Below are 11,299 nucleotides of genomic sequence, written 5' to 3'. Positions count from 1 at the left end.
CACACATACAAACAAGTCTGCACAGACGGGGCACAACTTTTGTGGACACTCCGGTAAAAGTAGCCAGAGGAGGTAAAAAAAAAGGAGAAGCGAAAGAAGAACAAGAGAGTGAAGGGTGAGAGGCAAAGCGGTGAAGAAGGTGGTGGTGGTGGTGATGGTGGAGGGGGGGGGGGGGGGTAGCATTCCTTATCTCAACACTTCAACCTGTCATGGGATTAAATATAGACCGGACACGACAAAACATTCAGCAGAAAATAACAAAACATTCAGCCAGAAAATACCCTGCACAAACTTTTTTTTTGGGGGGGGGGGCCTTCTAGTGCCACTCAGGGAGGTGAGATACCGGCGAGTTGAAAACAAGCCGGTACGATGCCTCTCCTGTGAACCGGGTGGTGGTGGTGATGGTGGTGGTGGTGGTGGGGGGGGGGGGGGGCACATTATCACATGCGTAGGGATGAATGTGCTCGGCTGTGGAGGCAGAGATGTGTGGCGTTCGTCTGGTTACGAGCGCAACCTTGCTGCGTCATGAGACTTGTCACAGAGTGCCAAGTCAGGAGCTCCATCTGATCCTGATGTGCGACAGGCAGAGGCAACGACGGGCCCCCGGGGCGCATTGAGGCGACTGCTGGGGGGGGGGTACGACGACATTCAAACAGGGGTCACGTGACATTTTGAAAACGGGGTGAAGGCTTTGCAGAGCTGTTGATAATTTGCCGTTTTCAAAGTCAGAGGAGTAAATTGCAATCGATGAGTTTGTAGAGGAAGCGGGACAACAAGGAGTGTGTGTGTGTGGGGGGGGGGGGGGGTGGGTGTGGGGGGGGGGGTGTAGGTGGGAGGGGGGGCGCTCAAACGAAATGTTTCACACAGTGACACGCTCTCGTTCCTGCACAGGGATGGGCTGCAGGCATTCACATAAGCCTGAGCATTAGGTCACTGGGAGAGACTAACAACTGTCTGTTTGTTCCCATCACCAACCGCCTCGGTGTGTGTGTGTGTGTGTGCGTGCGTGCGTGCGTGCGTGTGTGTGTGTGTGTGTGTGTGTGTGCGCGTGTGTGTGCATGACACAGCTCCCAACAAAACTTTACAAGAATGACTGTGGGTGACAGGTGGTGGGAATCTAAAGTATGATGAGAGTTAGTGGAGGAAGAGGAGATGGAGGTGGGTGGGGTGGGGGAGAGGGGGGGCATTACTGTCAGGGGCAGCAGAGGGGGTGGTGGGGGGGCAGAGAGGAATTCCTGCAGTTAATGACTTTGAGTCAATAACTTCTACCTTCATGAACACTGCTCATCAAACTTAAACGGGGGGGGGGGGGGGGGGGGGGGTCGTCTGAGGGAGGAAGAGGAAGCCTGGTTACCTTCATCCAGCAGCCGCTCCAGATGCGTGAAGATGCCGCTGAAGTTGGGCAGCGAGCTCATCACCTTCCGGTCGTTCATCAGCTGCATCAGATAGTCCGGGTTGGACTTGGGTCTCTCCTTCACCTCTGTCTCCCCGACCATGGCTTTAGATTCTAAAAGAGGCCGAACTGAAGAAGGAGAGGGGGGGAAAAAACAAAAACAAAAAAAAACAAAAACCTGGGAGTATGTTTTTCTGATTTAAAAAAAAAAAAAAAAAGGAAAAAAAAAAAAAAAAAAAGAAAAAGAAAAAGAAAAGCGCCCAGAAACGCGATGCGAGGACCCCAGGAGGACACCACCGACCTCGACCGCCTCTCTCTCTCTCTCGCTCTCTCTCTCTCTCTCTCGCTCTCTCTCTCTCTCCGGTTCGGTCGACTGTCCTTTCGGCTCTCGGTGTGTGAGCTTGTCTCCTCTTCTCTCCCGGAGTTTGAAAAAGTTCCCTTTGAGGGAGGAAGGGGGGGGCCTCTGGCTCCTCTGCTGACACTTTTCAAACCCGAGTCCTCAGCACTTGTTTCAGCCTCTCCCCTGCGTGCCCTCCGCCCGGTGCTCCGCTGCCGTCCGCCCGGTGTGTCGGTATTCAGCCGCGGTATCGACTCGCTATCATATGATTACAGTACGAGCGGCGGCACGAGTGGGCTGCCGGGAGCGCGCCGCGCGACACCGTTATCAGAGGGGAGGAGGCTCGTTCTCGTCAGGAACCCCCCCCCCCCCACCCCCACCACCACCACCCATCCCTCCCCCTCGCCCACCCGCCCGCTTCCTCGCGCGCACACGCACGCCCGGTTTTAACAATGTTAACAGTCCAGGTATGCGCACCTGTTCCACAGCGGCAGCCGTCCATCACGGCGCGCGTGCACGTGCATTTTAAAAGTACTTTTTACTGCTTTCCTTGTACTTGGTTTTTTTTTGTATTTTTTTTAATTTTATTTATAAATATAATAATATGAGCAATGTTATGTAGGCCTCTCGGACTTCATAGTTATTAAGTTTGTTTGTAATTTACTGTTTGTTTTTAAATTTTATATGGAGAATTATTATTTTTAAATCATTATTAATGGATAATAAAGTTCTTCTTTCTGCTACCATTTTTTTAGGACTTTGAAAACGTTTGTCTGCATTGCATTGTAAACCTTTGTTCTGTGTTGTACTGAATTGTTTTATTTTATTTTATTTTATTTACAATAAATGAACCAAACCAACCTAACTTATGCAACCAGGGGTCTGCAACCTGTGGCTCTTTAGTTCCTCTGCATTGGCTTGATGAAGCTCCCTTCTCCTCTCGATGGGAAAGTTTGCACACCTTGTCCATACATTCAGTGACAAACTCAAATTGCACTCAAATATGAGTAAGCGTATTATAAATAGTGTTTGTGTTTGCACTATAATAGTGCTCAAGAGTGTTTTTCTCCCCTTGAACCCTAAACACTCAAATTTATTAAAACTATTGCATGCAACACTTGATAAAGTTAATTATTTATTGGTTTTAAAGAATTCCCTCAGGGATTAAACAAGTCTGTTCTATTCTATTCTATTTTATTCTATGACACTTTCAGACCCAAAACAGTCTCATCACAAAAAAAAACCCAAACAAATAATAGTTTATTTGAATGTTAAAACAACCCACAGCAGAATAAAATGTTTCTTGCAGAGTGCTGAATATTTGATGTTCAGAAAAAACTACGGATACATTAAGCAGTTCAGAGTAAGTCGATTTCTCGTCAAAGGATTGTAATAAAAGTACAAAATTCCCCCTAAAAACAAATCAAGGTACTGTCTAGGGTATGGGTGACTGTTTTTTCCTCAATTTTTTCCATCAGGTTGTAACTGTACTTCAAGCTACCTAATATAGGAAAAAGCGACTGACCACCCTTTAAAGAACTTGAGTCACTCATAACATATCTACATCACACCTGTAGACACTTGACTGCCACTTCATAATTAAAGCATTTATTTATGACTATGTAAAAGGGATACAGGAAAAGAATCGTATTGTCAAAATAAAGTGTAAAGGACATTGAAAAGGTTAGATTCTGCTGTGTTACAACAGTGAAGGAACACGTTGCACTCCAGTGCACTGCAGGTAATTTGAGAAGTTATAATTAAAAGTGAATGAGAGTGAAGCACAAAGCAGAACTGATCGTAGCCAACGCTGCAAATATACACACTGTGAACAGCTGATTGGTTATTGATTTGGTCCACGGATGGGCAATATTTACCTAAATATGATCTCTGCGAGCAGATTTTAAATTGATCCCATGTGTGCTACTGAAAAAAAAACCCACGAATGCAAAAATATACATCTAATCACAGATCATTTAAATAAAAAAAAAAACAGTTTTTGGGTGAATAAAAGAACTTTTGTTCATGATCTGCCTCTTCCAAGTCGAGTTCAGTGTCATGGGATTATTAATGGGATTAGAAAGTTTTACCTGATAGATAAATGTGGGTTGATTATGAGATCTTACTTGTAAGCTGGATTAAAAGGTATCTATTTGTTTTTCTGTGTCCGGGATAGCTTTTATTAAATTAGGTTCAAATGAAACTGTGACTCCTCAAACTTTGTTCAAAGTTTGAAAAAGTGTGTTTAAAATGCATTAAAAAAAAAAATAATAATAATATTGAAATATACAGAGTAAATATGAAGATCAGGCCAAATAGGTCGACATAAATCATCTTAAATCAGCTCGAACAGATGATTGTTCACAAGCAGCTCTTGGAAGATTAAATTAAATGAATATTTCATTGCAAGGATTCTTGATTATTGTTTTTATCCCAATTGATTGCTTCTCTGGATTGTAGATGCTGGGATTAGAGTGTGAAGTTGAGGTATAAGTCAGAGGTCATCATATTTAGTAAACACTGAATAAATGTACATTGCTGTCCAAGGTAAAGTGCAAAACAACGAGCTAAGAGCTGCTGCTTGGATGTTTCCCCCCCCCCCCCCAACTTGCTCTTCACATTAATTCATCAGATTGTTTTAATTTGACTTAAATATATGATAAATTAAATACGAAAAGCCACGAGTGAGCGAAGGTGATTGTGATGCGATGGACTACACCAGTCCAACGCTTTTCCACATTCCTCGTCGTGTGTCAGACGAATGTAAGTATCGACATGTTGTTGGATAAATCTGGCGTGTGTTATTTAAATGAATTATGTTAATTTTGAAAGATCCATACTTTTCTCTCTCTCTGTCTTTCTCTCCGAGTGTGAGAATCCCCACGGTGGAATATCAAGCAGACGATCCGAATTCTTCCCCACTTCCCACAGACATGACGGTGATAATCTCCCCCCACCCCACCCACCCTCTCCTGCTCACGCCCTCCGCTTTGAAGGAACTTTTGTTGCGGATCCTGAAATAATAAGACGGTGCGAGGGTCACGTTTGCTCTCGTTGGGTGGCTGCTGCCACTTGGGCAGGAGGAGGAGTGTGTGTGTGTGTGGGGGGGTTATTGCTGCAGATAGGTGCGAGGGGCTAAACTTAACTTGCTGTAAATCACACACACGCATGCACACACACACACACACACACACGAGGGCGAGATAATATGTGTGCCCATGCATGCCTTGGCTTAAGCCTTTTGTGAGGAGCCGCTGGCCTCCCACCTGGTTTCTCTCTTCTGTCCACTGTTACACACAGAGGCTGTTTTTGCACTGTAAGACTAAACTTATGATTGAGACCGTCTGTGTGTGAGTGTGTGTGTGTGTGTGTGTAAGTGTGTAAGTGTGTAAGTGTGTGTGTGTGTGTGTCGGAGCAGCTTGAATTGTAACGAGGCAGCAGTGCTGGTAATGGCTGGTCAGCTGGTATGGCGAGTATTCAGGGCGGGGGCAGTGCATTGTCCTCTCATCGCTCCAACAATGCCCCTCTGAGAGCAGGCCACACATCTACCAGTCACGGGCCTCCCTCTCGCTGCCGCCGTCTCTGCTTTTCTTTCTGTCTGCCATATTTATTCGGCCCCGCAACGGAGTGTAGAGTGAGAGGTGATCGCGGTGGGCCCCGACCTTTCCCCCCCGAATCCTCAAGGTCAAAGTCTTCACGTGAGATCACGCATCCAATGTCGGACGTATTGCACCTTGCATGTTCATTAATGGATTAAATAATTTAAAAAAAGACTCAAACGTTGCATTTATTCATCAGTGCAACTCCCCTGTGCATAATTAATGCTCTGCATCAGTAATTTTTTTTTTTATCCCATTATGGATGCTTAATCAATATTGTATACATCCATATTCATAAAAAGATATGAACTTTATTAAAAAAAAATGTTTTAATGGGATCTAATATCTATCATGGAATCAATATAGAGTTTTTACTCCAGTTTGGAAACTTTACTTCTACAGCTCAGATACAAACTCTTTAAAGGCAAATAAATCCTTCATTAAGTCTCGAGAGATGACGAGGTGGAAAACCACTATTCTCTTGGTATTTCAAGACTGTTCTCAGTGACCTTTTACACAGAGTGGGAAATATACATACGAGTACAATTTCGAAACAAAAATGTCTTTCAATGGGATTCATTTCCAATTGAATTTCTGTAACTATATTGTGCCAGAACGTTAAAAAAAAAAAAAAAAGATTTATGAGATGCACTGGGTGTGTTTTCCCCACATTATGTGACCAACATTTAACTAAACTCTCAAAAATTAAAACCCCAACTTATCATTTCGATAAATAGCAAATATGGCCAAACAATAGTGTTGATGGTATCACTGGAAGAGTAAAGCAAGTTTGTGCGGCATCATATTTCTTCAAATCCTAAAGAAACACAGAGGTAAAGCAAATATATCACAACGAGATATTCCTATATTTTGATTTTGTTAATATATAAGGGTTCTTAGTTTGTATGTTGCAGAAAGGAAAGCAGAAGTTGCAGCATATGTTCAATTTCCTGCTAAAATATCAATCCCAACGTTTTCACATGATAGTTAAATTAAGACCTTGTTGGTGAAGTTGGTTCTAATTAAGATAAAGCTAATAAATATCTAATAATTTTTGTTTCACAGCTTTATAGTGTTTTGTTTCATATTATCGTCATGTGGAGCTCTGACAAACTACAGAAGCTGTTTAATAATGTTTCAATCAGTTAAGGTTTTCAGACCTGTCAAAGAACATGATTCCACTATTTCATTCGTTGAATTAAATGCAAATGCAGATTATTGCAACGGGAACTAATTTATCATTATTTAACTCAGACTAATTGTATTTGAATGTTTTTCAAAGGTTCCTCACAGATTAATAGAATGGTAATTACGCATTACAGTGTGCTGTACCTACATTCAATAATATCTTTGAATGTGAACTTGTTTGCAAAGTTTTCCCACACAAAGACAAATAAAGACAAAACGATATCATTATATTTCCCATTCTTTAACCCACAAAAGTCATTAACTGATCAAACAGTTGAATTATTGTTACACAGCTCGTTCATCAATTTGAGGTTGTGATACTGTATTTTCTCGTCCACGGGTTTTCTCAACGGCGTGGCGGCTTCACGTACGAGATCGTTGATGAAAAGACGCTCTCTTGTGGACAGTTGACGCAAGAGGCGTTAAGTCGTCACGAGGGTTTTTTTTGAGGGAAGTTTGAATCCAGAGTCAGTCTGTCTCAGTTTTGTGTTACCAGCCGTCACCAACAGGGGGCAGCAGAATACAGAAGACACAGATCATCACGTCCCAGCGTTGAGGGAGCAAAGTTCATTCTCCTTCCCGTTGCCTGTTTTAATCTGTGACTGTTGTTGGCCGATTGGTAAATGCAGTTGTTGTTGTTGTTGTTGGCATTCCTCACCTCGGTCAGAAACTTTTCTATGGCGATGGCGTGTTCTCTCTGCGTTGTTGTCCACGATGATGTGTCTCAGGGTCACTCAGGGGTCAAAAGGCCACATGTGGCACTTCACTGGTGAATCTGGAATCAAATAAGAATCAAAAATGGTTACGTCGCTCGCAGGGCTATCACTTGTTACCAAACAAAACTGGTGTTTCACAGTGAGGGGGGAAAGGAAGCTAAAAAAAAAAAAAAAAAAAAAGTACGTGATCATCATTTCCAAACCAAAAACTGAGGAAAAAGTGAAATAGTTAATAAAAATCATGGGGGGAAAAATGCCTTTTTACCAAGATATAATTCTTTAAAATTCAAATCAACGTATGTCTATGCCCTCAATAGTAGTGTTTATTTTTTAGAGTTGTACTTTTAGAGTTGCCTACGTCAAATTGGTCATCCTGAATTTTTTGTGAAGGCGATTGTCCTGTGATGGTGTCGTAACCTGTCTTGAGTGTGTATGCTGTCTCCACGGATTTACAAAATAAAAGTACACAAATGTCGATACGAAGGTCTTGAAGTTGACTCAAGTTGTGGACGTGGTCGGCGGAGATTTTTGATTTCAAAAGTGGATTACATGGTAGAGGACAGCGGAGGCCTGCGAGTTATTTGAAAGCCTGCTGGTTCTAATCCCTCTGCCAAACAGTTTCCGTCTTCAGGTTCCTTGAGCAAGGCCCCTTAACCCCTCGACCGCTCGGCAGGCGCCAGGAAGGTCACTCCGGCGTAAACCTGCTCGGCTGCGGCGACCCCTGAAGGGACCAGCTCTCAAAGGAGATTACAATTTCTACTTAGGTGTCGCTAAACTAAATGGGTACAAGCACCCAATATAGTAATGACACATTTGATCACAAGTTGATTTTAATATACAGGACTTGGGAGTACTTTTACCTTTACACATGATATGAATACTTGTGCAATTACTACCGAAATTAATTGTTAATTTACCGCCCAAAGTCAACGAGGACAGAAGCTGATATATACATAATGTATTTTAATCTATTTTGTATGTTTGTTTGTTTTTTTTGTGAACTCTTTGATTCCTGTGAATTCAAATCACAATTTGTTAAAAATAAAACATAAAACAAACGTGTTATTTCCCACAGACAGACTGTTCAACGGCTGAAATATTCATTTGAATCGGAAGCAGTTTCTAATTTCGCAATATGTTATTCGAGAACCAAAAATGTCCGTCATTACAAACACAAAATGTTATCACGCAGTTTCGTTTTCACTTCCTCATTACTCACCGTCACGATCAGCTGCTTCCTCATTTCAAATCACTCTTGTACATCCTGCAACACACTCACAAGCATTTACTTTTAAATACTTGCACAATTTCACAACCACAATTTACATTTTCAAAATAAACATTCAAAACAGAACATAATGTTCCCAATGTACCAGCATAATATAATCAAACTGGTATGTGAAGTGTTAAAATCCTAATATTATTTGATAGTTTTGAGGAAGTTAACAGATTTAACCCTTTTTTTTTTTTTTTTTTTTTTATTTCCCTAATAGTTTGAGAGTAATGTCATTTCTTCACAGTTTTGTACTGATTTATTAGAAACATTTAGATTTGAATAACAAAGAAAGCGGCAACAAACATATTTTTGTACCAATTACTGCCAAAATGAAGAGGATAAATCTGGATGGAAAAAAAAAGACATTTAAAAGCTGTATTGACTTTTTTTTATTTTAGTATGTTGACGTTCCCCAAAAAAATCAGACGCAAAAACGGCATAGTCAATAGAAAGTGATTTGAACAAAAACTGTCCAAGGAGCTAAAGCGTTTGGTCAAATACATTACTTAAAAACATATAAGCTGCTTTTTGTTTTTTTTTAAACAAATTACTGATATAATAAAAAAAAATTCTCAGCTACTGCATTAAAATGAATGACATCTTTATCCACACAATAATAATAATAATTTTTACTTTTTGATCATTTTCTTTCATGCAGAACACTTTGAGTTGGAGAAAAACAACAACTAAAAACGCTACTTTTTCATGCAAAACACGTGGCCTCGTTTGGCTTCGCTCCTGCTCTGTGCTTTCTCTTGTTTTCCTCGCCGTCTGCCGTTGACGTGTGTCCCGCAGCAGGACATCACCTGCTCACCTGGTTGAGGGGCTCATGCTAATCTAAAGCCGATTACGCCTCTTATCTACTCAGCGCTGGTTATGTGCTTTAGTCCAACAAAAATACCGCGTGGAGTTGGCCTCTTTACCGTTCCCGCTGACTCTTCGAAGGCTCCCCCCGCCCATCTGCTCTAACAAAGCCACGCTTGGCTTCAATATCAGGCCCTCCCGGTCCTCGTGGCAGGATTTGTGTGTATTTCACTTCAAATGCACGCGTTATTAGTGGGTTGTCTTTCAAAGGGTTGGATGAACTGTGCCTCTGCCGTTGTTATTTAGCGAAACTCACCCTGGAGTGGATTTAGAGTGCGTCACGTTGATTTATTCTGCAGCTTCAGGCTGTATATATATATATATATATATATATATATATCCGAGGGAAAATGTCAAAATGCACACGCGTGCATTATGTTAGTCCTGAATGCATCCAGCGAGTACGCCCCCGTGGACACACACACACTTGCACTCGACATGTGAAGCGTCATCCCATGTCCATGTGAAAGCTATAATGCCTTAATTGTCCTCATCCTATTGACTTAATCGGGAACCCTCACAGCACACTGGACTTCTTGATCTGTGCAGCTGAAGGTCGAGACAACAAGAGCCAATATTTCAGGTTTGGAACATATGTCTAAAATCCTTTATTTATGTACACAATCCCCATAATCTCTTCTACACAGACACACAAAGCCAAAAAATAAATAAAATAAAAGATGTTGGAAAAAAAAAAAACTTTACATGGATTTAAATAAAATGTTAATGTTAATTACATTCTTTTTAGAAAAAAAGAAAAGAAAGAAAATTTTATTTTCCGCCATTTCTACACTATGTACAAATACAGCCATCCGGTTGTTGAATATACATACGTATGTGTGTGTGTGTGTGTGTGTGTGAGAACGCACGAGGGAAACATTGACGTTGACCTGGGATTACAGTACAGGGGGGTCAGGAGCCAACATTTAGCTGCCAATTTCAGTCGCCCTCCGTGAGTTTTGGAGCCTCCCCTCGTGCCTGCGCCGGGCGCAGCTCCCGGGTTCCCGCGCCTCACGCTCCAACACGTCCTGCAACATCCAATCTGATTCACACTTTCCCTCCATCTCAGGGGCGCCCTGACCTTCGGAGGTGGACGGTGATGTCATCGAAAGCTGAGTGCGGGGTGGTTCACTTATTTGGCTTTGTCTATATACAGTAAGCAGCTACAGGCCAAAACACGATACCAACAATTGGCTTCCATGAGAGGTGGGTCGCACGTGAAAACAATAAAAAGTACCTGGAAAACACGTGATGTTATTAAATATATCCCACTGATTTCTTGATGGTAGTGATTTTATGGGATTTCTTTTAATTTATTCTCAAAGTTTCAAAAACCAAAGCGATCACCCCATAAATTATGAGTCACTTTTATGGAAGTACTTCTGCTTTTTAGTGATTTGACAAATTAAATAGACTTCCTCAGCTGAGTGACTGTGAAGCTTTGCTTAATAAACCACAGACACGAGAAATCAACCAAATCGATTCATTTTTCTTTTTTTTTTTGTGGTGACATTTTGAAATCCTTTGCAAAGGCCTGGCTGTATGAATTTATAGGGCTGGGAGGCTCAAACCTTAAATGGCTCATTTGCAATGGTTAATGTCAGCCTACATCTCTTTAAAAAAAAAAAAAAAAAGACATTTTGTGAAGTGAACTTGGAGCTCGAGATGGATTTCTTTGGTCGACTCGTCCTACTTGTTATCACTCTATGCATGGACGTACAGGTTGTTTTTTTTTAACCCAAGGAGTCCTCGTGATGAGTCCTTTTGATTGACTTCAGGAGCAAATATGTTGGGTAGTAAGAGCCTACAAAACAAATGTTGGTAAAAAAAAAAAAAAAAAGAAAGAAAATGAAATGGTAATCTCACACGTCCCCTCTGTATCCTCGGCGGGTGGGAGTGGTGTCAGTTTGTTCAGGCGGGTTCAGC

General features: G+C 41.7%; 1 protein-coding gene across 4 annotated transcripts in view; it reads right to left on the bottom strand.

Moving 5' to 3' along the window:
• The window catches only part of qki2 (QKI, KH domain containing, RNA binding 2), a 17,387-nt gene extending 15,377 nt beyond the window's left edge, over positions 1-2,010 (bottom strand). For all 4 annotated transcript variants that reach the window (XM_080517335.1, XM_080517336.1, XM_080517338.1 and 1 more), the window contains exon 1: positions 1,355-2,010. In XM_080517335.1, the coding sequence (XP_080373461.1) occupies positions 1,355-1,496 (142 nt within the window). In that variant the 5' untranslated portion in view covers positions 1,497-2,010. The remainder of the gene's footprint in view (positions 1-1,354) is intronic.
• Between the last annotated feature and the right edge of the window lie 9,289 nt (positions 2,011-11,299).

The sequence above is a fragment of the Blennius ocellaris genome (assembly GCF_963422515.1).
Source record: "Blennius ocellaris genome assembly, chromosome: 21".
In the NCBI taxonomy this organism is placed as follows: domain Eukaryota; kingdom Metazoa; phylum Chordata; class Actinopteri; order Blenniiformes; family Blenniidae; genus Blennius; species Blennius ocellaris.
The sequence above is the reverse complement of the archived record's forward strand: the minus strand, read 5'-3'. Positions and strand labels throughout refer to the sequence as shown.